Raw genomic sequence first — 26978 nt, forward strand, 5'->3', positions numbered from 1 at the left:
CGCACGAGGACACAGGGACAGAGCACGCGACGGCACATTATGGGTACGTAAAAACACACCTGTCCTATTACAAAAACGATATATTGTGACACTTTATTATACTATAATATGGTGTAACAGATTAAGCTGTGTGTATTTGCACAGTTAAATAATTAAATGTGCCATAGTCTTGTAGATTTATTTGATCAGATTTTGTATAATTACTTATTTAAATGTTTTTATTAACTTGCATTCATTTGTTTTTGGATTTATTTACATCTTTAAGGTCTGACCTCTCAAACTTCACTGCGCTATTATAAAATACGTGAAGGCAGGTACCCCGGACTTGTATAGCATCATGGGAAATGTAGTGCGCAGGCGCGTTCGAGCGATACGTCGACGACGTTGACAATACTACATTACCCGAAAGGCTGTGCGCTTTCATACGTCAGCTGCAATCACGGTTTGTATCTCCAACATGGCGTCGCTGGGAAGGAGGCGCGGTGTCCCAGTAAGCAGGGAGAGGTCAGTTACTCCACATCTTGGCCGTTAAACGACAATGTTTTAATGTGATACATCGTTTGGTCTTTGTCACCACTCGCCAGAGCCCGAACATGCGTACGGTGTCGGGCTTAAAGTTGAATGGCGAGCGCGACAACTGTGAATTTTATCCCACGGTTAGCTAACATTAGCTGGCTAACGTGTACAGCTAGCTGACGATATTAGCCAGGAATGAAACGAGCAGCTCATGTGATGTTTTGGTTGTTCAACACGAGCCGACAACTTGTGCTTAAGTTGCGTTTAGCAGTGCATTGTTGCGGACGACCCACATGCTACAGTTTACTAGCTACGCTGAATGTTTGTCGACATAGCCTGAAAGTAAAAAGCCTCCTCAACTTACCCGGCCAGTCCTCCAACTTTCTACCATGCAAGCTAAGTCAGCGAGTCTTATCTAACCGACACATCATGTCCCTTTGCTCGGGTCACCCTACAACCTTTTAATGAGTATCCAATACTCATTAAAATCCTTTATCCCTTCAGCCAATGTCCCGCAGTCTTTGAAGCCGAGCAAAGCTTTGTGTTTGCTTGTCAACCTGCACAGGAAGGCCTCAGAGAGATGACACTTGTCTCCTTCAGAGAACATATTTCAAAGGAAGGAAAATCCATTTGCAGATATCTATTCTATTGTCTTTTAGTTATTGTACATTTTTGTCAAGCTGCAATGGAAGGCCTCAGAGTGTTTATACTGATACACATACATGTTTCTGTCTTCTTTAGAGAAAACATACAGTTAAGATGAAGACAAATCCATTTGCACGACGAAAAATACAGATAGAAAATTAATTAAAACTTATTACAACTAATTGTAATTTATTTTTCAAGCTGAAACATATCATGTATCAATCAGAAGCAGTTTTATTTCCAAGTAGGTTTGCACATACAAGGAATTGGCCGTGTTGTTGTGTTGCATAACAGTCAAAAACATAAATAAAAAGAAGCACCTCTAATTAAAATAAATAAATTACAATGTGCATTTTGTAAAATCTGGTTAAATCCAAACATTTGGGAATTTCCGCAACTGTTGTGGGAATGAATTGAAATGAGCATCATACTTCTATAAAGTGTGCTCACACTCACTCCCCCTCAGCTCATATTCTGGGAGTCGTAGACATCAGTTTTTCATGAATATTGTATAATTTTCAGTAATCTATACAGACAACAATTAGTTGACAAATTAATTAGTTGGAAATTATTAAATTAATGGATAACTATTGTGATAATCAATTGAATGTTCGGAGTCGTCCTTTTAAAAAATGTTCTTTATTTTTCTTTTCTGGTTACTTTAGTTTTCTATGACAGTAACTGTCGACTGTTGGTAAAGACAAAAGATGACATTTGAGGTTGCATGTTGGGCTTTGAGGAAACATCGATTGACTTTTTTTTTTTTAATTCTGACATTTTATGCACCAAACAACTAATCATTTCATGGAGAAAATAATTTACAGGTCAATTGATAATGAAAATAACAATTTATTGCAGTCCTAAACTAAACACTGACAAGTTATTGGACATGGAAATTGTGTGGAATTTAATAGTAATTTAATGAGCACTAAAGTTTATAAAACTCAGATCACAAAGTTCTTCACAAGGACAAAATGAAGAAGAAACATGCACTTTACAATTATAATTATGTATAATGGAAGCAGATAACATACATGACATGTTTTGTTGTTGTTGTTGTATTTAATAAAACCAGATATACCATTTATGTTACAGATTGTGTTGTGATATTGTTAACCCTCTGGAGAATCAATTAAGAAAGCATTCAGATAAAATAACCAGCTTGAAATGTTCATCGTCTTCACTATCTCACACAATATGATGCATCTACAAAAAGAGGAGACGATGGTGTTGAAAGTCTCAGACGTACTGAGCCTTTTTATTCTACTTCCTATCCCTCCTCTCACTGTTCCTATGCTTGTGTTTCTGCGTCTGCACAGGGGAGTGATGGCGGCGACAGACTGCTACATTGTGCACGAGATCTACAACGGCGAGAATGCACAGGACCAGTTTGAGTATGAGCTGGAGCAGGCACTGGAGGCCCAGTACAAATACATTGTTATCGAGCCCACACGCATCGGAGATGAGACGGCCCGTTGGATTACAGTGGGCAACTGCCTGCACAAGACGGCTGTGTTGTCAGGTGCTGCTTGCCTCCTGACGCCACTTTCACTGCCCGTTGAATACTCGCGTTATGTGGCGTTGCCCGCCGGCGCCCTCAGTGTTGCCTGTGCTGCCCTCTACGGGATTTCATGGCAGTTTGACCCCTGCTGCAAGTACCAGGTGGAATATGACAGCCAAAAACTCTCGCGGCTGCCCCTGCATACGCTGACCTCCTCCACGCCCGTGGTATTGGTACGCAGGGATGACGTCCACAGAAAGAGACTCCATAATACGATAGCACTGGCGGCCCTGGCGTACTGCGCCAAGAAGATCTACGAACTCTATGCGGTATGAGAGCGCTCTGAAGAGGATTTAAGAACCAATGGAGAAAAAGGAAAAAACAAAGAAAAAAAACAGAACCTATCCACCCCCACATGTAAGAAAAGTGGAAGTCATGATCAGGCCCAGCAGTTAGCTCCACACACATGGTGGGTGCTTCCATTTTGAACTTTGATCAGAGGGATATAGTTAAAACTAGAAGGAATTGTTTTTTCCCTTGCATTTCCTTTACTTCTATGTGACGACAACAACAGCACACCTATCTCTGTAGTACCCTTGCGCCTCCTTCCCTGTGCCCTCCACCTGCATCCTTCACACACATGAAGCTCGTGCACAAGGGTATGGCAGCAGTTCCTCTGGACTGACTCGTGTTGCGGTTGAGACGGACAGACATGTTTTGAGTACCAAGCTCTTTACCCGTTCCCTCGTAGTTTTACTGTACCCCTTTGTTGCTGATCAGTACATCACCCTTTCATTAAACATTAGGATATTTTAAACTCACTTTTCTGTATTTTATTTTACTTTTTTTCATTAAATGGATTCTAAATGATGTCCAGAAAAGAGCAAATAACTGCAACTTATTTGAGATTGTGTCCTGTTCATGTAGATTTTCTTGTTCAGAAGAATGCAAGTAAGATCGTGTGTGACAGTGATTGTGGCTCAATGTTCTCTTTTCAAACACTAAAAAGACTAACTTTTGAGAAGTCCCATTTCACACATGTAGAGGTTAAATCCTTCCCATAATGTATATTATATTAACATCAAGTCAAACCCTGATAATAGAAATTTAAATATCGACACGTTTTGACACTACAATGAGTAATTACACAGCAAATTCTAAATTCAGACACATTAATGTTTATCCAGTGGTGTGTGTGCTGTTCAGCAGTTTCAAGATTTTGGGTCCCAGAACGAGTACTGCTCATGAGATGAAGTGAAGGATGAGTTGTAAGATGTGTAACGATATTCAGTTGAATATTTCAGACATGAAAAATAAATGAAGATTGCAATGCAGACATTCCTCTTTAAGGCATGTCTGTTCATAAAGAGTTTGCTAGAGATGAAAGTTTGGTGTAAATCCCTCAACAGATTTTACAGTGTGTCAGACATTAAATCCATCTGTAATTTTAAAGGTTTGAACATTCTGGAGGTGTTTCAGTAAATGTCATCAATCATTGTGCCAACAGGCCACTCTGATAGGTAGGAATTAATCACATAAATATTAAAGTTTTGCCTTCACTTCATCACAGTATTTTGTCTGCAGTTTCTGATACGAACGGAGGATTTGTAGCATGTTTTACGCTGGTTTAGAAAGACAACAGCCGAGTTCAGTTCATTAAATATTCAACTGTTGACACTTAAATATCTTTCACCTGACTAAAATCTAGGAATTTTAAAACCAGGTGCTATTGTGTTTTTTACCTCCGTAAATGGTGCTTACTGCAGTAATCTGTATAGTTACTTAACTGTTGTGTACTGTTTAAAAGCAGTAGCTCCTCAGACAACTGAGACGCAGGTCGCTGCCTGTAATGTGGACAAGATTCAATTTGCAAACTGCTCGGCTTTGCTTTTGTGTTAGAGCTGGAAAAACCGCAGGATAAAGTATACAATTAAATGCATTCAAGCACACAGAGTATGCAAAACATCCCAGTGCGGTTGCCTCACACCTTACATCTACTTTATGGGCTGAGCAAATCTGATGTGAGGAGACAGAAACGCTGAAGCAGAGGACTGAGTGCTCAGAGGGACTGCCAGAGAAAACCTCATCAGTTAGCTGATTTGTGACCAGAGCAGGCTAATTATCTGTCAGCTGAACAGCTTCTGACAGCAGTGCTGCTACACAGGACTTATTGTTATACACAGGACTGGCTGTTTATTAGCCATTTTAGAGTAGCACTGATGGGTCTGGTGGCATAGAAATATCCCAGTCATAAAAAACATTTGCTACTATGGCTGGATGACAGGTCAGTATTCAGTCAAGTCCCTTCTCCCAGTTGCTCCCACATATATTTTACCTATTCCTGTTTCTTTTCAGGCTGCTTGGAAGAAAAGTTAGACACATATGATGTATAAGAAAAGTTAAGTTCCAAATGTAAGAAGTTAAAAGATACAGAAGAGAAGACACATAGGCATTGGTAGTTATGCACAAATCATATAATATCATAAATCTGCTGAAGTGAACTGAAATGTTATACAGAGATTTGCCCACAGGCTCGAGTCATACTCTTTGCAGTGAATCTTTTTTCCATTAGAGAAGGGAAACAATTGTGACAGGCCCCTTTAATAAACTTGAATATCTCAGTAGCCTTTTCAGAACAGCATGTCCTAGTAGTTCAGCTGTTTGAAGAAAAATATACTTAAGTCAAAAATGAAGCCCGTTTGTCTGCTTGTTTTCTTCTGTAGAAAAAAAAAACCCAGGACAAATATTTACAAGGCCTTAAGTGCTACGACAATGCTACAATAATCAGGCGTATACGAACTTCAATCCCCATCATTCCTCTCGGATAAGGAGAACACCGACTGACAGTAGGTCGCGTCTACATGGTAACCCTACCTTTGCGAAGGATCTCGCGAGAGTGGTTCAAACCATGATCTTTCATTGCCTGTAACCCAGTATTTTTTTTGTGTCTAACCAGATCTTAACCACAGCGTTGCCACATCGTAACATATAATTATTTGTTAAAATGACAAACAACGTGCAAAATGAATGAACTATGCGTGTAACTCTCGCGAGAATGAATAATCTAGGGTTACCATGTAGGTACGACCGACCCCGGTAGTACACACCAGTCAGTAAGTCCTGTTTGTGAGACGAGCCCGGTACTGCCCAAAGCACCGACCCACGCTGTTGCTGTTGTGTTGAACAACGGAACAACTACTTAGGTGAGCTGTAGTGAATGTAACACTATCACTAGTGTATGAGTTAGTTACTGTTTTGAAGCTAAATTACATTAGCATTAGCATACCCATCCATTTACCTCAGTTCACTAACTACTAGCCCGCCTGTGCAGCTCATGGGAAGCTCAGTGTGTTTTGTTGTAAATAAGGTTTTTACATCTAACATATTTTATATGATATGTATATTATCATAACATAAACCAAGCCTGTGTCACTAAATGTTCTAATTGGTGCATGCAAATGTGTTTATTCATGGTTTCAAACAATAAATAGCTCAGCATAAGTACTTATTTTTGTCATAAATCACACATTTATGCAGCAAGGTGCTGTATAATCTAGTTCGATTACAAATTGTAATCTAGGGAAGTTGTAGTGTAAATACGAGGATTTATGTCTTGTACGATAGTTTAGTTGTTTTGCTCACAATCAGGGTTATGCACATCTGCAATGACAGACTTGAGAAGGACATTTAGAAAGCACGCACAAGAAAAGAGTCCACAATGTTCTCTATTTTTTTTCACTCCGTCCCAATTACTCAGGTGTTGAGTATCCACCTGGTAAAAAACAACACTGAGTGTTATAATTGCTGAATTGTACTTCTGAGATACTTAATACAAAACTGGAAGCTATGCAAATCGTTCCATTAGCAGCGTAGTACAAGGAAACTTGTTATTGACTAAATTTTATATTATTTTCTGATCATTGTTTATTCTGTTTCATGTTGAGTTTCTTCCTTGTATATACATTTCTAACACTTTTTAAATGTTGTGATCTAATCTGATTGAGTGTGTGCTATCATATTTAGTAGTAGTTTTTGTCACTGCTGCCATGCTTGTTGTTTGTGTTGTGCTTTGGAAACAGAACCAATAGAAGAGGCTTAACTAAATGGGGACATTAAAACATCCTCAATCCTCTTGGCATGAGAGCTTTCAGAGCACACATGTCAAAGTCACACTCGTTGAAAGTCATGTTTTATTTTTTATTTATTTCCAACAAAAAATAGCTCACAGAGCCAGTTAATCAACAAAAAGTTGCACTGCAACTAACTTTTTCCCCCCTGAATGTGATGTTCAGGTAATAAAAACCTTCAGATAATCATGTTGATGATACAGAGCTGATAAAACAAAGCTAAACTTGACATTTTTATATCTGTAACCAGCAGATGTTTATTCTTCTAACTAATTTAATGTAGCCTATTATTTTTAATGGAGCTCAGGAATCACCTATAACTTGATTCCCAGACAAAGTAGGTCTAAAGCATGATAGCAGTGATAGCTATTCTCATAGGGACTGGGACTGTCAGCCATGGAGCGCATCACGGGAGGAGGAGTGCTGCCGCTGGCTTTAGCAGGTGTTGGGGTCTTGATGATGTACCGGATACTCGTCCGACTCAGAGCCGGAGCCTCTCTGCAGGACACTGTGGTTGTCATCACTGGAGCCAGCTCTGGACTCGGGAAAGGTCGGTGTCTAACATACAAGACATTCTCTACAATTCAAGTCTCACTGATATGCAGCAGTGGTGAGATCACGTATATCCACACCTGTCTGTGTATGTGTATTGCAGAGTGTGCACAGGTCTTTCACGCTGCAGGAGCACGGCTTGTGCTGTGTGGACGAGATGCAAACCGCCTGCAGCAGGTTGTTGAGGAGCTTACAGCAAGTTCAACAGAGAAACAGCGTAAGGTGTGTGTGCACACACTCACACAGCGTCAGACCAAAAGGTTTCTGGTTCTTAAACCATTTAGGCTGCTGATGGTCTGAGATGTATTCTAACCAGAATCCCTGCTCTGTCTTCACTACACTTTACAACTGTATAACAGCTAATGTAAATCATTTTGAATTTAAAACAAAATGTTGAAGTAAAAAAGTATAATTTTTCTCAAGATAGCTTTAGTAATCATGATTCCTATTTGGAATTAAAAAAAATAGATAGACATACAGATAGATAGATAGATAGATAGATAGATAGATAGATAGATAGATAGATAGATAGATAGATAGATAGATAGATAGATAGATAGATAGATAGATAGATAGACATACATAGTATTTTAATGTTACAGCAGCCAACAATAAAGTAAGAAAACAATGAGGTAAACATGTTAAAGAATCAAATGCTATTTAAGTCTAAATGATATAAAATACATAAATAGACTATCTCTATGTCTGTGTTCATGGATGTCAGCATTGAGTGTAGGTTACTAGTATTGATACCTGAATAATGTACACAACGTATATACATATGATAATAGCATATACAGACAGTCCCCAAACTAAAATAAAGGTCCAGGTGAGCAGTCTGTCTTCATTGTCAGCGGAGAGTCACTCTACAGACTAATGACATTATTTAAACCAGATGTTGACCAGTGATTTAATTACATGAAGGCAGCGAGAGATGAGATAACTGTTGTGCTCTGCTCAACCACCAGACTCACACTCTCAGCACCGTTATCTTTGACCTGGCGGACACAGACTCTGTGGACAGAGCTGCAGAGGAGATCCTGAGGTGTTACGGACAAGTGGACGTCCTCATCAATAATGCTGGAATCAGTTACCGTGGCAACATACTGGATACCCACATTTCAGTGCAGCGGGACGTCATGGAGACAAATTACTTTGGGCCCATTGCTCTTACTCAAGGTTAATGAGGAGCAAAGCTTGGACTGTTGAATGTTTAATAGCTTTTTTATAACCTGAACAGGATTGATGAAGTATGTGGTGTTTAAAAAGGCAGAAATTCACATACTAATAATGACAATATACTAACAATAAATAGATTTTAATGGACATTTTCCGATTTTATAGTAGAGCACAATATTTAACATTTTTCAAGGGTGTTCTCTATTGTTTACTTCTTCTTTCCTCCCGTCACAGCTCTCCTTCCCTCCATGATTCACCGGCGTAGCGGCCATGTTGTCGTCATTAGCAGTGTCCAGGGCAAGATAGCCATTCCTTACAGATCAGCTTGTAAGTCACCTTTACTTATTTAATTAAAGCAAAAAAAACAAAAAACAACTCAAGATGTTTTTTCAACCTGTCAGTTTGAGTGGAAATGAAGTGGGACTCTGGTTTGTGCTCACTGTGGTCAGATGCAGCCTCGAAGCACGCCACGCAGGCCTACTTTGACTGCTTACGGGCAGAGGTCGAGCATTATGGGATTTCAGTGTCTGTGATCAGTCCTGGGTACATCCGAACCAACCTGTCGCTCAACGCTGTCACAGGAGATGGGTCCAAGTATGGAGGTGAGGCTGAGAGAAAAAAAAGTGTGTAAATGTGTTTACAGGAAAGACAAAGAAATATTAATCAGTGTGATGAATATGTGACTGTAGAAGTCAGGAAGGTGGTAAACACTTTTTCGCTGCACTGTATGACTGATGTGTGTACAAAAAGCATTAGCAAGTTTATTTGTAGAGCACCTTTCAACAACAATGCAATGCTAGCTGCACATATGAAAAGGCATGAATTATAAAAGAAACACACAATGGATGTATACATAGGATTTAAAGACTAAATTAAATGGAAGATTATAATAAGATCAAATGGAATAAATCATTAATGCTTCTTGTTTCTTGTCTGTGCAACGCTGATTTCAGTTTTGGACAAGGCCACAGCAACAGGCCGGGACCCCAGGGATGTGGCTCAGGCAGTTCTGAGGGCAGTCCGTAAGAGGAGCAAAGATGTCGTACTGGCAGGACCTCTGCCCACCCTCGCCATCTACCTCCGCACACTGTGGCCCGCGCTCTTTTTCAAGCTCATGGCCTCTCGTGCCCGCAAGGAGCAGAAACCTAAAGAAGAGTGAGGACCCTGCAGCTCACAGATGCAAACAGACCAAAATATGAAACTGAAAGGACATGAGTTGAGAGGACATGCAGTACTCCACGAACACTTTCAGGGAACAGCCATAATAGGCGTGTTTACTGTGTTGCTAGTCTAATGTGTGAAATAAACCAAACATTTGTAAGTACATAGTAACAGGTTCTAATGGTGTTTGTTTTCAGTATTCTGTGGTTGACCAGAGGCCTGTGTCAGGAAGCAGGTTCAACTTAGTTTGGCTCTGCTTTGGTGAGCGGTTTTCACTCAGCCTGACGTTGGCCATCCTGGATAACCAGTTGTTACATTTTGTTTTATAAAGTTAGGAAGCAAATGTTTAGGTCAAGTCTGATGTTGCCTCAAACATAACAGAATGATCCCAGTCGTTTCTCTTCCATACAGTGCGGCATACAGCTTATACAGCTTAACTACACACTGGTATTGGATTGGTACTCAGTATCGGTCAATACGGGTATCGGGACTAAAAAAGTCGCATCCTCCCTATCTAACTTTAAGGACAGACATGCAGGATTTGATGACAGTATCTTGATGCTGTTCTGGATTTATTTAACAGTTGCCGTGAAGACAGTTTCTAGATATGGTAGAACTTGTTTCTGGGTCATCTTCATCATGGTTTACAGAGTACAGTCCTGAATGTGAATTTCAGAACAGAGCTTTTAATACATGTAGAGGAAGGAAACGCAGCATCTAAAAATCTTTTATAGTGTTCAGTTTGATTTCCTGTTTGAGTTTTGTTAAATTACTCTTTATTTCAGTCCAATTCCCTTTTCAACCAATTTCATGTAATAACCAGCAGATGAGCAATATTATTCCTGCTGTTTTATTTCAGGGTTTAATTGTTTAACAAATGTTTCAGCTGGGATGAAATATGTTTTCTTTTAAACGACATAGTCCTCCTAACAGGGGGTTTATCTTTGGACCCAGTACTGAGTTACTGGGTCCAAAGATAAACCAAAACCTTAAACACATTATAATTCAAAGGCCACAAAATATTAAGTTTGAATTTAACAGGTTGAAAACACAGAAACAAAGTTGTTTGTTTTTTTATAACTATCTTTATACACAGAATAAAAACACCTTTTACAAACTGAAAACTTTAAACAACAGGTTTTTCCTTTTTAGATCTTAATATTAAGTTAAACAGAAACATTTTTCTGAAATGTTAACAATAAATAGTCCAAATAACAATTTACATTATGTTACAAAAGCGCAGTGAATACTGGAATTGCCATTTGTACAAATAAATCCTTCAACAAAAAAAAACAAAAAAACATGCCAGATTCAAAGATAAAACCTGCTGTTTATTCCTCATTAAGAACCATCTTCATTGTTTTTTTAATCTAGTGTGAGAAGATAAAGCCTTTCCCAAATGAATAATCATAAGAGCTTTTACACTGTAGCGTCAAAGCCCCCCAAAAGGTGCTCAAAGGAGACCAACATTTTAAATCCCATTTGTGGAATGACGACATAAGCTCTCCGACAATTTTCACACACGGAGATGAAGTTGAACACACTGAGGCAAAAATGTTTACAATACTGCATATTGACGATGCTGGTAAATTGAAGTTCAGAGAACATCTGGATGTGATGAGGATCATGTGGTCTGTGTGTATTTGCTGTAAACAACAGTGCATCAAACGGTAACAGAAAGCACTTGAAACATGTTTTAACCTCATAACGTCATCACATGCAGACCGGGCTTAGGCAAGATGATGTTTGGAAGCCAATCATGTTGACCTTAGCCCTAGTGTTTAATTGCAACCAGTGGGGAATTATGTTTTGAGCACAACCAATCAAAGGGTTTTACTGGTGATTAAAAAGGACTTAAAGTACAAAAAGTGGAGTGTCAGCTATGGCTTTAGTGTTAGATTACATACTTACTGCTAGCTCCTGTGGAGTTTAAACGGAGTGTAACACTACCAGGAGGTACCCAAAACATTTTTCATTTTAGCCTGAATAAAAAATGAATGTGGTTGGTCAAATTTTGGGTTCGAGCCTTGACTAAAAACAGGCTTGTTTTTATTTGTTTAGTTTGAACTAATCAGAACTTCGGAAAGATGAATCCAAGTATGCAGAGGAAGAAAGTAGAAGTATGTTATTTCTTCTTAACCCGCTTATGCAACAAGTTCAACGGGTCTTATCTTCTTTAGACATTATAAGCGATTGACAATGAACTCCAATATGATTTCAGCACAAAATTCATGGAGTCACTGATGATCACATCTGTAGAGTTACTACCAAAATGTAGTCAACCAAACGAAAGCTGCCGTTTTTTGACTGTATAACAAAATGAAGAACCTGATTCCAAACACACGCGTGCGGGGGGGCAGGCTTTCTTCCTTAAACACAACCAATAACACCTGAACTGATAGGAGATGAAGAGCACATGAAATGGAGGGCGACGGCAAAGGATTTTTTTACTTCTACCTTCCCTACCGTGTTGTGCTCTACTTTTGCAACCGAGGCCACAAAGAAACAACCTCCTTCTCGCTGCCATTATTTTTCTAAAGTCCCCTACCAGCAGCGGTTTGCCACCAGCTGGGATCTGAACTGCACATTTTGGCGGATATACACATTTTTGGGGGGTAAATCAGAGAGAGAGAAGAAGACAGACAGACAGACAGACACACAAAAAGAGCAGGAAGAGACATAAAAGATCAGTGAAAATATTTTTTGTTCAGATATGGCATAGTATTTTCCTGTACATGAGGTTGTTTTTTGTAAACGCATCTGTTTTTCTAAAGTGTTTGTTTTTAAAGGGCATTTCACCTTAAAGAACAGTTCAGTGAAACCAACGCGTTTCTAACTCGCTTTGAACAATGGTCGCGGTTCACCGTAATTATTGCACTTTTACAAACAGGGCAGGGATGGCTTTGGGGTTTGGTCATTCTCTGCTGTTATTTTTCCTCCTTTGAAGGGAGAGCACGACGACAGTTTAGACACCAAGATGTCCTCCAGATGGCCTTGTGCCGGTGGAGCCAGTTCCTCCTCCTCCTTCTTAGGGCGGTGGGATGGAGGGCTCGGTCACAGCCAGCTCCTGAGCCAGGTCATTGAAGCGAGCGATGTAGTCCACGCTGCTCTCGCTCATCATACAAGCAAGCTGAGAGTCCATCTGCAGGCACGACAGAAGATACAAAGAAAAAAAAAACACAACTCCTTTTAACCATTGACCTCTGTAGTTCAACCGGCCTGTTTGCTGTTTGTTTGTAGTGACATGTCAAGTAGGCATCATAAAGAACAAAAAGCGGAAATTCATCAACGTGCTTTATCAAAAATCCACATCAACTTACCTCTGCCACATCAGGAAGGCCACGGGACTGAAAGGAATCATGGGAATTGCAGTCCAGGAGGCTAGGACCAAGCAGAGCCGTGCCACTGGAGGGGCCAGAGGGGGTTAGGGTGGTCCGCCTGCCCTTATCAGGAGAGACCATGCTGGCTGAAAGGAAAAAAAGAGAGAGAGACAGAGAGACAGTGAATAGAGGAGACAGCACAAAAATAGAGTCGAAACAAAGGCGTGTTCATGGGACAACACCGCAAGAGGAAATGTGCAGCTGTGTCAGTGTTATTGTGAATTAATAAGAGAATGAATATTTGACTGAACAAAGAGTCCTTTGTGAACGTTTGTTACGTTACTGATGCCATTATTAATCTGACATGTATTCAAAACTACCTACTGTGTTACAGTCACTCTGACCAGGCTTTGAGTATTTCACCATATTCCCACTCAAACACAGGCAAAAATAGACTTTGTGTGTTCAGTAATCTGGATAAGACATTTTGAATATTCAATTCAATTCAATTATATTTAGTATCTGTTAGTGTGTGTTTAAACGACTAATAGACTTACAGAGGAGACATCCCAGTGTGGAGTCAGATGAGTCGCTGGGATACCACTGGGGGTCATGGCTGGGCGATGGGATCCAGCCTCGGGACGGGCTGACTGAGGGAGATGAGGTCAACAGTTTGGAGCTGTCGCTGTTGCTCAGCTTGGCTGGAGAGAGAGCCGTCTCCTCACCTGCAGCAGGATAGGACAACGGCTGTCAGATTAGATACACGACGTTCAAGACGCCAGCTCGGGAGTGGAGTCCGCTGCATGTCGACATGTTTCTTAAGCAGAGTACTTTAAATACTTTAAAACTGTCTTTCACATTAATCAACCTCTCCAAAGAAAACACAACCTGTTGTTCTTTGTCATTTCAATAAACTGACTGCGGTCGAGTCTAAGAAAAAACTCAACTCCTGTCTTGTCTGTCAATTTTTTTTTTTGCCAGTTTCTAAGAATAGATATCAGCACATACACGCACCATAGTGGGCAGAGTTGATGGCGAGCTCAATGATGGAGTCACTGATGTGTGTTTGAGGTTCTCCGGGAGCGAGAGCCTCTTCAGGGGGGCCGGGGAGAGAGATGTCGAGGAGTGAGGCTACGCTGGGTGGAGAGAGGAGCGAGTCTCCACCACCAGTCACTCCAGGAGACGGTGGAGGCAGACCATTCTGTGGAGAGAACAAGATGAACACTTAACGGGACGGTTTTGTTAGATCTTCTCTGCTTTTATTTCTTATATTATTAGAGGAGTTTTCAGGTCGACATGTGTGAGTTTTCTCTATTTCTCACTGTCTGCCAGAACAAACACAGCAGTCTCTTCAGTCAGCAGTGATCCAAAGCTAACGAGCATGGATCTGGTATTGAGAATGAATACATTATTCCCACCGCACATCTAATCAAATGATATGTAATCAGAAAAAATCTTGACAGTGTGTTTACATTCACACAAAAACCTATTTAAAATCTCCAGATGAAGGAAACAGGTTGATGTTTATATGGTTCATTGTAACCAAACTTATCATAAAATCTGAATTTGGTGAATAACTGAATTATAGTCTCGAAGAATTTGTGGCATCCTGCAGGGTAAAAGGAGACTCTGTGTGTGTGTGTGTGTGTGTGTGTGTGTGTGTGTGTGTGTGTGTGTGTGTGTGTGTGTGTGTGTGTGTGTGTGTGTGTGTGTGTGTGTGTGTGTGTGCTCCTGACCTCTGGGACATTGTGCTGTAGAAGCTGAGAGTTCGGTTCAGCATCTACAATGGGCGTGGTGCCAAGCAGGGTGCTGTTATCAACAGCGGGAGAATCCAGCTCCCGACAGGGACTGCCAGGGATGATGCCTGCAGACTTGGCTGCCAGGTCGATGGCACCTAAGAGAGGAAAGAAACAGCGTATAAAAGCAAGGGATTTGTTACATCTGCACAGACCTGATAAGTGTTTACAATGCTTCAGACTAGCATGTCAAAAGGGATTTTACCAGAAAATAAACTGCAAACTACATGTTTGTATTCAGCAAATAATCTCAACAACAATTTGAATATAAAAATAGGAAGCAGGCGGTAATCTGAGGGGTCGGAGAGGATATGAAGACTTAAATGTACTCAAATTCTTCCTCTAGGAGAGTTTAGCTGGAAAGAATGTTGTTTTTGTCTTTTTAGCCCTGCACAAAAGAGTGTTTGTACAAAACCTTGTTGGAGATCATGTGGGAGTTAAGAGGCCAATCATTTTATATCATTTGAGACGGTGGAACTCTTTCTCAAACAAAAATAACTTAATTTTAGAAGTGAAGGAGGAATATCACTTATATAAATTGTAGGTGGCAGGCAAAAGGACAACATGTAGAACAAAAATGTGCAACTCTCTTTAGGTGGTTTAACTTTACTGTGTTTTTTCTTATTTTGTTGAGGGCATTTAGTAAAAAGCATATTGTTTATTGCACGTAATAAACGTGACACGTAACATGACAAAAGGTAAAACTGATTAAACTTCAACAGTACAACATAATTACAATCTATCAGGAATTTACCAAAAACATGAAATAGGAGAGATAAATGGATTCATTAATAGATGAGGTACCGTGAAAACCGGTGTATAAGTCACACTAGTGTATAAGTTGCAGTCTATTTTGGGGGGGGCTGTCATGCTGGGAAAAACACTTTTCCTTTTAAAGACTGGTTTATTTGAATGCACCAGTAGTTATTCATTTATAAACATATTTGTACTTCAAAACTTTCTCAATTTACTTTCATTAGAAATCAATTAAAACACACATTACACCTGAAACAGTGTGTTGGGGGTTGATGGTTAATGGTTCGGTAGTGATTTGCTTAACTGAACTGGACCGGTATATTAACTCAGACCAGGTTTGGGTTAGGCTGAGTTTCATTTAAACCTTTTAAAAGAACACAGTAACTTTACATATTTAATACAGTGTGTACCTGTGTGCTTACTCAAGTCCCAAAAACTCTTCATCAGAGCTGTCACTGTGCGCAAATAGACTACTGCACCCGAGTCGCGCTTTTACACATTGCGCTTCAGCACCAGTTTGGTCTGTAAATACTGAAACATCACAGCAACCAGTGTCTGAAATACTAACCCTAACCCTGTTCAACACACAATCATATTTCCATACAACATACAGCATTAACGGGTCTATTTTCATTAGCTCCCAACACAGCTGTAGTGGACAGCGAGTGCTTGACACCGCTGTTTACGGTTCAGTACGGACATTATCGTTCATAAGTGTGGACGCTCACATCATTATGTTTACAGTTATAGTTATTGTTATAGTTATTGTTCTAAGTGTGGACTGCCTTTTTCATACCTATGATCATATCCAGATCCAACCTCTCTCTGTATTTTATTGGTGAATAGGACACACCGGTGTATAAGACGCACCCCACTTTTAAATAAAAAAAATTGTGTTAAAGGTGCGACTTATACACAGGTTTTTACGGTACTTACTGGAGAGCTGATTGGCCGCTGCAGAGCTGGAGGCAGCAGGGGAAGCTTTGGGGAGAGGGCGGGAGGAAGGAGTCAGACGGGTCTGGATTGGCCGGAAAGATCCAGTTCCTGAGGGAAGAAACAGGAAGCAAGACAGTGAGAGATTAGCGGACAGAGAAATTATATTTGGCTATGTGTAATGAGCACAATGAATAGTAACACATACATCACCACACGTTATGTAGTGTAAAGTAATGACAGGTTTACACTACACCATAGAGAAAAGTAAAACTCACTGTCCCACAGCACCAAACATACAATATTTCACAGTGGGATCCAGATGTTTGAAAGCGTACCTGTGGCAGAGGAGTTGGAGAGGATGGAGAAGGAGCAAACATGCTGAGGAGTGTCTCCAGTAGTTCGGGGTAACAGAGTTCGCTGTGGACAAAAAAGCACAAATTTAAATAGATGCAGGTTTGTTTGTTTTAAAAAAAAAGTGTGATCCACAACATGTCAGAGATCCATAATAAAGACATTAAAAGTACAAACAACTAAATGGATAAACTAACACCTTTTTGTTTCTTCTTACCTGAACCACAAGTGGTTTCCGAAGTTGTCTGTTTCGAGGTTTTCGCGGTCTAGAAAGAAAAAGATCTGACTGCATCTACAAGGAGAAAAAAAAAAAAAAAAAAAAAAATCAATACAAACAACTTCATTGTAATGTGGACTTCGTAGTTCTGTTGTAAAAAAAAAATATACATTGCTCTGTCTTACACTGATGGAGTCGAGCTGTTGCCTTAAGGCCAATTCTGCCTCCTTGTTGGGGGAGAACATTCTGTTGTGGCGTGAACTGTTGGGGGGGAGCGTGGTGGGTACAGCGAACACACCACCTTCTGCATCGCCGCCTGCTGTCGACCCCAGCAGAGAGCGGGGAAGATTACGACCACCTAAACAGGACAGGAACATAAAAATGTAATAAAAACACACAACTACTACAATATATTTGTGCTGTGCTTACAATACTAGAAAATGTGGTAAATGAAAGCGATGCACTGCCTAATGACTTCCTGTGGTCTAATAAACAACTTAAGCACCATCAACACACATAATCAATAAAATAAGAAGACGTACGTGGGTCAGAATATAGCTGTGCAAATGACAAGCAGATACAGTACTAGGAACTACACTCTTTACAGGGAATAATCTACACTAAAAATGCACATTTAATGCGTGTAGTATGGAATTTAGGCCGGGCAATGAAGGCACATTGATACCTGAGCCTCCAACGTTTGGCAGGTGTAATCTGGCCCCTCGGATAGAGGCCTGCTGTCTGCCACAGCTGGGGCTGCGAACACCTGCTAATGGACCCTTTCCTGGAGGCGTGAGGGCCTGGTTTTGCTCCTCCTGATGGGTTTTGAGTGGTGATGTGGCTGTGGAGCACAGCTCTGGAGCCTGGAGGAGAGGACACATTAATGACACCATCTGGCTTTACATGTACTCTTTTACAAGAGTTTAATGGTGGCGCAAAGAGCAATTTACAGCCCTTTGCCAGTTCTGAAATCAGCTGACATTGTACCAGTGTTAAATGTGTCTATTCATCCAGGATTTAATGTGGATAAAGACACTTAGTCATGCAGTTTTATGAATCCACAGAATATACACCACACATGCTGCTGTCCAACTGCTGCACGTGATTGAAGACCACTTAATAACAATATCTATTTTAAGCTGCTGCCTTCATTCATGCCACTGCGATGCACGTTTCCAATCATCTGCCTTATGATACAAGTTCATTTCTGTTTCACTGGTAGACAAATCAAACACAGTAATATAGGATATTCTGCCCACAAAACATTTTAAAACGTTATTTGGCAACCAGCATCTACATTGTGAGAAGTAACATTTAATCCCTACCAAAGGTTTCGGATTGACCTCAGTTGCAACCAGTCTGAGCAGGCAGCGCAACACGCGGTGTGTCCTGCTAGGCTTAGTCTGTGCCGAGGTTTGTCCGTTTTGTTGGGTGTTGTCAGTAACTGCGATAGGTTGCCACTCATACTCCAGCTGCAGCTTGCCAGGCTTTCCTAACATCAAGTATAGCTCAGCCAGGGTGACGTTCTCTGCATCACGGGGGCTCCAGCCCTCCTCTCTGATCTGCTCAGCAGTCCGTTCTTTGGCCGCCGGGGCAGAGCCCTGCGGCATGCCCTCCTCTGATGCAGCCACGGGTGGCTTGCCTGGAGGTGTCTGGTTGGCCTCTGGAGAAGAAGTGCTATTGTTCTGCTCCTCTTTAGATTGCTCCGATGAGCTCTCTGCACCACTACACAACTTATCATTGCTTTTGGTCAACGATAAGCAGGTACTGGTCTCTGCTCCAGTGCAGTTCTTGCTCCCTTCAGAGGGGCCCATCCCAGCTCCATCTTCTCTGGGAGCCTGCTGAGAGGAAGCAGGGACAGAGACAGGTAGTGGTCTTTTCTCCTCTATCTTTGCAGAACTGTCTGATGAAGGCTCCGGGTTTAGGGACTCAGTCCGACGTGTGTCACTCAATACAGTTACTGAAGCGCCACCAACTCCAGCAGCAGCGGCAGTGCTTCCTCGTCCAGATTTTGCACCAGTCCGAATTGGTGGAGCAGTGTGTATTCCCAGGATCTGGGCAGTGGGCAGCTCCTTTGCATTAGGCCGGTTCTTTCCGCTTTCTAGCCAGTGAACAGTGCAGGAGGCCTTGGAGTGAACCACACGTGCCACACCGGGCAGCATCGTCAAGGTGCTGCTCTCAGCCGGAAAAAGAAAGAGCTCCTCCGGCTGGGATTTGCTGGAAGAGGCTGTGCTGGACTGGCTGCCCTCCAGAGCCTCCCTCTCCATCAGACTCTTGAGCTGAAAGTGCCAGTGTCAAGGACTCTGATATAACTGATAGAAACAGGAATGTCCTCCCAAATGTTTGCAGCTGAAGTGCAGTATCACTGCTCTATTCACACTCCACGGATGATTACACATTTTACACTGTACAACAGATAAATGATAAAATAACGATTTTTGTGAAATTCTGTATTTGTTTGTGCCTCGGCACACTCAACACCATTTTACTTAATGAAATGGGATAGCAAATTGGTCCTAATAATGCTCTACCAAATTTGTAATCAAATGATGTGTTAAAGGATACAATCCGCTGGTCGTGGTACGCCCACTTCTGTTTCAGATACTCAATGAGACTGGAGACTTTCCTGTGGAGCTCAACCACCATCCTGTGTTGGAAAAGACAAAAAAAAAGAGAGTTGTTAATTTACAAGCTGCTGTAGTCTGATAATCCAGAATGAAAATGGGTTGTGTAATTAAGTTTTCATGCTTCAACATATTTTTGGGGGGTTTTGCTGCAGTTTTGTGGTGCTGTGAGTGTGACCACAGACCATTTTCAAAACACCTTGGTGATGCATTCATGTAAACTCCAACATCTGAAAACTAGGTGTCATTGGCCAGAAAGCACTACATTAATGAGCTCTGCTGTTGAAAAACAACAGCAAACATGGGTGTAATGTAAAGAACCATGTGAGTTTGGCTTTTCTTGCATTACAAATGTCAGATGTCATTAACAGGGACTTTTCAAAACAGTTATTGCAGCAGCCTTACGACATAATACATTTGCAGATATGACACTCATGACTGTCATACTGAACAGAAGTAAATGCAGTTAGCAGCCGTAAAAAGTTAATCATGAATACATTTTTATGACACGCTTTCTATGATACGCTTTTGAAAATGTTTTTTTGTTATTGACTCCTCACAGAGATGAGCATGTCTGACCTGAGGCGAGGGTTGTGAGCGAGACTCTGAACGCGGGCCCAGGAGTGGTTGCTACGTGGTTGGAGCTCCACTGCCACCTTCAGGGGAAGACGTACCGGCTTCTGGTCCTCCTCATCACTTACTCCTGCAGGGACATGAAGACACAGTGAGACTGACTGAAAAACACTGGCAGAGCTCAGAGAAAAGGTTTTGCTGGGCTTCACTGGGAGAGAGCAGGCGTCCATACTTAATGGACTGTTATAGCATTAAAAAAAAGCCTAAGTATAGGTAAAAGATGCCAAATGTGAGACAGGTTGGATTAAGATTTTTTTTATCATTGATTAAAGTATTTTTTTCTCTAACTTTGGTGAATGAATGTTATTGGTAGATGACAGTTGGTCCAACCAGTCACCTCCACCATCTCCCTCCCGCTCAATCTGCTCCCAGTGTTACCATGGAAACGCCACTAGCCCACACGCTGCCATTGTTATTGCCAAAGCCCCGCCCCCACAAACCCTGTGCCTCGCCATTGACATTGTTTATATTTTCAGCAGTGTTATTTGTTTACTTTGTATTTGGTATGTATGTACAGTGTGTGTTGGGGGCGTGCGTGCACATGCTCACCATCTGGGTCACAAAGTTTCTTCAGTGCACGGCACATGGGTGCTTTGATTCGAAGGTTCCTCCCTTTGGAGCGCACAGTGGTGGCCCTGGTCAAACAGACAGAACAGCAGAGAAATCTTGATTATTTTTAGAGGACGACTTTTCTGGGTCACACTACATTTTTCACTGCAGTGCTCATTGTCTCTCTGCATTTTTTCAAGTGTGCTAATAATTCACATTAATACAGCTTGTTAAATAGAACCTCAACAACTGGACCAGACAAAAATAACAAACGTGTTACTATATAGTAGCAGTGTAGTATGTAATAGTGTTTTGTGTGTTGTCACTTCTGTTAGACTAACAGGTGATGATTCAACTTGTTTTGAGACCATTTTTTTTATAATTCCCTTTAATTATTAGTCAGTCATTAGTTATGAGTTTTTCTTGTTGTGATGGATTTTTCTTGCATTTGGCACAAGTCATCATGATCTCCGACTGTCCCCATGATACATATCCGTGTATGTGACAGTCAGCGACTACCTGAAACTCACTTATGTGCATCACAATGTTTGCTTTTAAATATTATCATCATCCTCATGCAGCCCAAAATTTACCCCAAAACAAACAGAAACTAAACTTGTCAATAAACAGAATGATGTGCACAAATTTCAGACTTATATTTCCACAGGTGAAAGAGTGTTTTTGCAGATGTGATAAAATAAATCAAATCAAAAGTAGCATACTTGTCAATCCCAGATGTGTGCATGTGCAACTGACTTACCCTTGCTGGATGAGTTCGTTCAGCTTTGCCACATTCTTATCATCCATTACTGTCGGAGACAAAACAAAAAGGAGAGCTCCGTTTTACAACATCATCCCTCAGGATCAGCTGTCCCCCATGACTGGGAGCATGCAGCGTTTAATCACATCCCTTGTGTCCCCAACTACCAGCAGCAAAAACACTCAAACGCACAAACATCTTTAAAAAAGGCACACAGTCCCTTCAAACACGTGTGCAGCCCTCACTTACATCCTCCGACTTTTTTGCGGAGCTCGGCGTAGCAGATGAGACCGTACAGCTCTTGAGAGGATTTTTTCAGCACCCGGGAGTACACTAAGGAGGAAAGACAACACAAGTCATAACACCCTTGTAACTAGCGACCCAGGAGGCTTGCGCATGTTAGAGAAAGATAACAGGACAGTGACATTGAGGGCTTTTTGTATGGGAAAGCTTAGCTTATCTGGTGAAATTCCTTTACATACGGTATGTTTTGGTACTTAAAGTGACCCAGCCTAACAAAGAGCTGTACAGAGATCACTGTAAGAATTGTTGAAAAACTAGACCTGGACTATACTTGTCTAAAGCCCCATTTAAATCCAGGACTCGTATGAATGCCACGCTTACATTTCTGACAGCTTTCGTTGATGACTTAAACAAACCGGATATGAGAGACAAGATGCAATGCTAAAAGTCACATATTTGTATTGTTAGGGTGTCAAACACAAATGGCGTCTCACCATTGGCAAAGTCGATGTGTTTGGAAATCTTGTGCCACGTGCGGTAGTAGAAGTGGCGGACCTGCTCCTTGTTCTTCACCATGTTGGCAGGCTTCCCTCGCTTCTTGTACTTCATTGCAATGTTGTTCTGGATAGCCTCAAAATCCTTCCCGTGCTGTACACCAGAAAAAAATGAGTAGATGATGTCAAAAGAAATGAAGAGATATTTTAGCTTGGTTTAAGTGTCCTAAAATAAATAAACATCAATGCCTTTTTTGCCCATTTACTGTAAAATGATAATAATAAGTAATCACAGCCCATTAGTTTCCATCCTGTACCTCATAGAGCCCCTCAAAAAAGCTGTTTTTGTCTTCAGCGCTCCAAGACTCCCACTGCCGACGGGCCCTCTTCTGGTTACCAGCTTGCTCCTCCTTGTCAGCAGACCCTTGGCCCTTGGACGCCTTGGACACTCCCCCAGTAGAGCCGGCCACAGGCCCCGACTGTCCCACTGCCCCCTGAGAGGAAGAACCATTCTCAGCCCCTGTGTTACACAGAGAAGGAGCCCACAAATCCATCATCAAACATTCAGAGGAAAAACACAAGTTAAATATCAGAGTAAGAATGTTTTGGTTTACCGCACTGCTTGTTTTGTATAGCAAAGGAAAAACGTACAATTGTAGTTCTGGGGTGCGTGGTTTGGGAGATGGTAAAATCCATGCATACAAAACCACCCACTGCCATTACAACGCACAACCTGCAGAGCTTCCCCTTCCGTGGTACAGCTCTGGCAAGGAGGCAGGAAAAGCAATCAGTCCCTATGGCCAGGTCTACAGTGCGCGGTTCCAAAATCAACTCGTGGTGGGCTTGAATGGCCAAGTTTAGCTGAGCACAGAGCACAACGCCAGGAGGTATTAACACAAACACAGAGGCTGTTGCAGCACTGCACTATGTAAAGGCAACAGTCGATTTTCAGCCAAAATGGGTGTTCATTTACAAATCGAATCATTGTGCGGTTCATACGGACTAACTTAAGATGTGCCTCTTTCAAAATAGATGTGAACCATAGCATCAAATCAATATAAACAGGGCTTCCTTTGTCAACACTTGCGCAATGTGTATGTATTTGATTTAACAATCATAATCACTTTCTCTTTTCCAACCACAAACGAAATCCATTAGTCATACCTGTCAGAGCAAATTAATTCATCTACATATGGTCACAGTTCACCTCTGTCCGATCTGAGTCCAATTCATTTATAAAGAACTTTTAAAAGTAAGATAAAAAACCCAAATATTGTCCTTGATTAGCAACATACACACACACAAAACTAAAATAAAACACCTGAAGCATAGCAGTACTAATTTCTCTGTAAATTTATGAGCAAATACAAATTCTGGAGTAAGGAATATTCAGGTTTCTAGCTGACACCACATCAGTGACGGGCTTTCACATGAGCAGAGGACACCTCAGGTGATGCAGGTTTCACACATAATGGATATTAATGCTTCTGCCCCACCCTACTACCCCACCTGTCTTGTGAGATTTGTGGTATGGAGATCAGGACAAGGATGCCCAATTTTAAAGGATACATTTATTCAAGACATTTTTCTATTAATATTAGGGATCAATATTTTTATTCAATAAGGCAATCATTTAATGCATTTAAAAGTCAGTCTGCCTGAGAGTTTTACTTCTATACTCAGATATTAAATATTACTGTCAGTTCACAGAGGACTTTAGCATATATATTTCTCACAGTGTAACAGACAAAGTGTCAGCCAGTTTGCTCCAGCAGGTTGTTATTTCCTACAATGAGAATACACCACAAACACATCTTTGGTTGTTTGTCACATCACTATTGTCTATTTTGACAATTATTATTAAAATTCACATTTAAATTTTTTTTTTTAATACAAAAACTGTAATTCACAAATTGGTTGGATCAGTGTATAAATACAATTTTTATATTATGAATATGGGATTTATTTTTCCTTCACTCTGTTTACAACAGTCATTAATAACCTTTCTTTTTTAAATTCACTACGTCATGTTTCCAAGAAACTGCGACTGAAAATAGTCAAGTTACAATCTAACTGAAAAGTAAGTTGTGGCCTGTGACTTTTCTCCTTTTCACAGGATGGATGTTGCAACTTGTGTTGGAGCAGCCTGAGCTCTACCCGGACTATATGCCAGCCAGTGGCCCGGAGGGACTGCACAGCACAAAAGCTGCGTCACTTTACCCATCACTGATAAACAAACTGTAAATAAAGTGACACTACTAAACCTGAGAGCAGACCCCCCACTTTGCTAATCCCACATCCCCTCTGAGCTGGTCACCTATGGTACCTTTCGATTTTGCCCCGCCATGTCCATTGATGGTTGAGCCGATTGAATCCTTCCGGATCCGTTTGCTTGGAGGTCGGACACTTGATCGGAGAAAATGATGTTGATCGTGACACGGAGGGGCGGGATCCGTGGAGGGCTGGGTCGAGCCTAGTCCGGTTCGGTTCGGCGGAGAGGCTGGGAGAACCGGAGCTGAACCGGGGCTGAAACCCGGAGCTGATGGATTAAGACTCTCCACTCCGTCGTCTCCCTTTGTACTGCGCTCCTCGGTCGCCTGCTCTCCGCTCTCCTCCTCTTCGCAACCTTCGGGCTTTCTGGACGGATTCCTCCTCCCATCGACACCGATCCCCTCCCTGGAGCCCGGTGTCATGCTGCCAAAACACATTCAGGGGGGAAATTGTCACATTAGGAGCAAAGCGGTGTGAAAAAATTAACTTCTAAAGACGACGTTCACTGTCTCTCAACATGGCCGCCGCTGTTTGTTTCAAATCCCCTCTCCAGTCCCGACAAAACAACACCAAATATATGCATTTAACCTATTCACATCAATTTTATTAAACAACCAAATGAGTTCATTAACTGACTGCGGTGTTTTAACAGCTGTCTTTCGGCTCTTATGGGCAATATTTAAGGTTGAATTTCAACTAAATTCAAATGCGAGCGCTTTTCAGTTTAGCGCCCTGCAGAAACGACAACGAAAACCTCTCGGTGCATTCGCCCTCTAAATAAAGTGTTTATTTCAAACACAATTTTACCCATTTTCGTGATCTTCGGTAGTGGGCGACGTCTTCTTTCTCTTCACCATGGGTCCGATTGGTTATATTGGCAATTACTGGTCAAACTGGGCATAATAAATCCTAGACCGATCTCTCCGCTTTCTGCCCTCTCCTTGCTCCTGCCTCGACTGAACTGAACTCTCTGCGCAGTTCAACTGTTTTCTACCAGCAACAACATTACTCAATGCTTCTTTCAAACAAGAAATAAAACTTTTATACCACACACCAATGTGGGATATTTACAGGATACAATGAAGAAGATTTCTCCCGTTAACATCAGCTGAGCTCATTTGAACTGATAGGCGCAGATAGTTTGTATTAACCTGTGTGCAAGTGGACTTTGCTTGTCATACGTCACCGTCGCCTTGCAGAAATTATATCTGCAAAACGATTAATTTAATATGCATCCTGTAATTGTTATGATATTCCATTTTCTAACAGTATACTATCGCCAAATAATTAATCACAAGTTTAAAAATCAGTACAGAAAGTAGGTTTGTGTGCCCGATGCGAACCAATATCTGGTGTATTACATTTGTAAAATAGTGTTATTATGGGTGGCACAATACTAAATGTATTGGATTTTCTCGATTGTCAGCATCCAGTCTATTTATTAGTATTATTATTTATTAGGTAATATAACCAGGAGGAAGGCAGCACAGAGAGGTGACAGCAAGAGAAAGCTATAACAAAGGAAGATTAATTGGCCATAAGTGGCTTGAAGTTTGAAAGTGATGATAAATAACCTCTTTATCTACATTCCCACACAATCTGTTGTGTGTCATCTAAACGCAAACTCTCAGTTAAACGCCATCCAGACACAAAATATGACTGATATATAACAATAACCCCCCGAAACTACTAGTTAAGTTAATTGATGTTTACTTGCATTATCTATAATTCTTACAGCTTCATTGTAATGTTAATAGATGGATGTTGTGATAATTTAACTTTTACCCAGCATCAAAACATCGTTTCAGTGTAGCTTGAAGTTAAGTGAAATCTTCCATCAGTAAATGAATATCTATACTTACCTATACATACTCTCCTACAGTGTTACAGTCCTAACAGCACAGTGCCTGTAGTATGTTAACAGCGGGTATAGAGAGTTAACATCACTTAAGTAATGCAATGTGACAATAGTTAAAGTTAATTATAGTAAAAGTAGTATTTAACTTTGTTGTAGTTAGCTGTATGAAATGAATTGTGGTCATATCATAACGTGCTACCTAGCATGGCAGCTGCTGTTGGCTAGCTAACTTAGCGTTAACGTTACGGCACTCAAACAATCCATAAGATTACAAGAACCTGCTTGTAACTAAACTAATAATTCAAGCAGAGCCTGAACCCTGCTACTGATAACACTATCAATGTTTAATTACCTGAAGTGGAAGCCTGTTGTTGGTATTCCCAATAGAGATACTGGTTAGCATCCCTTAGCTGACGGTAGCACTCCAGCTTGTTACCGATGACAGCTCCAGCACAGCGAGTCTCCACGCGTATTGGCACGCCCACTACG

The 26978-nt window shown here is 41.1% G+C and overlaps 3 protein-coding genes across 4 annotated transcripts; 2 read left to right on the forward strand and 1 right to left on the reverse strand.

The window, feature by feature from the left end:
• Positions 1–456: 456 nt before the first annotated feature.
• On the forward strand, positions 457–4208 carry tmem11 (transmembrane protein 11). The gene is made up of 2 exons (XM_062438069.1): positions 457–504; positions 2481–4208. Exons 1-2 carry the CDS (start codon positions 458–460, stop codon positions 2995–2997), a joined length of 564 nt encoding a protein of 187 aa, XP_062294053.1. The 5' UTR covers position 457; the 3' UTR covers positions 2998–4208.
• A 1540-nt stretch (positions 4209–5748) lies between these two features.
• dhrs7b (dehydrogenase/reductase (SDR family) member 7B) lies at positions 5749–9848 on the forward strand. The gene is made up of 7 exons (XM_062438070.1): positions 5749–5865; positions 7168–7339; positions 7445–7563; positions 8310–8520; positions 8755–8847; positions 8970–9122; positions 9474–9848. The coding sequence occupies exons 2-7, from the start codon at positions 7186–7188 to the stop codon at positions 9677–9679; spliced, it is 936 nt and encodes a 311-aa protein (XP_062294054.1). The 5' UTR covers positions 5749–5865; positions 7168–7185; the 3' UTR covers positions 9680–9848.
• Positions 9849–10472: 624 nt separating this feature from the next.
• On the reverse strand, positions 10473–26951 carry cramp1 (cramped chromatin regulator homolog 1). 2 transcript variants are annotated; one of them, XM_062438072.1, is made up of 20 exons: positions 26842–26951; positions 24687–25054; positions 22678–22880; positions 22361–22514; positions 21873–21956; positions 21624–21672; positions 20864–20949; positions 20261–20384; positions 19623–19704; positions 18383–19336; positions 17743–17920; positions 17243–17415; positions 17058–17132; positions 16825–16906; positions 16490–16597; positions 14738–14895; positions 14016–14202; positions 13559–13726; positions 13002–13147; positions 10473–12823 (listed from the first exon to the last, which is right to left on the reverse strand). In XM_062438072.1, the coding sequence occupies exons 2-20, from the start codon at positions 25051–25053 to the stop codon at positions 12710–12712; spliced, it is 3492 nt and encodes a 1163-aa protein (XP_062294056.1). In that variant the 5' UTR covers position 25054; positions 26842–26951; the 3' UTR covers positions 10473–12709. The 2 variants fall into 2 exon arrangements, with proteins under 2 accessions (XP_062294056.1, XP_062294055.1); XM_062438071.1 differs by lacking the exon at positions 26842–26951 and adding an exon at positions 25439–25563.
• Between the last annotated feature and the right edge of the window lie 27 nt (positions 26952–26978).

Source organism: Scomber scombrus, chromosome 18, assembly GCF_963691925.1.
Source record: "Scomber scombrus chromosome 18, fScoSco1.1, whole genome shotgun sequence".
Lineage (NCBI taxonomy): Eukaryota > Metazoa > Chordata > Actinopteri > Scombriformes > Scombridae > Scomber > Scomber scombrus.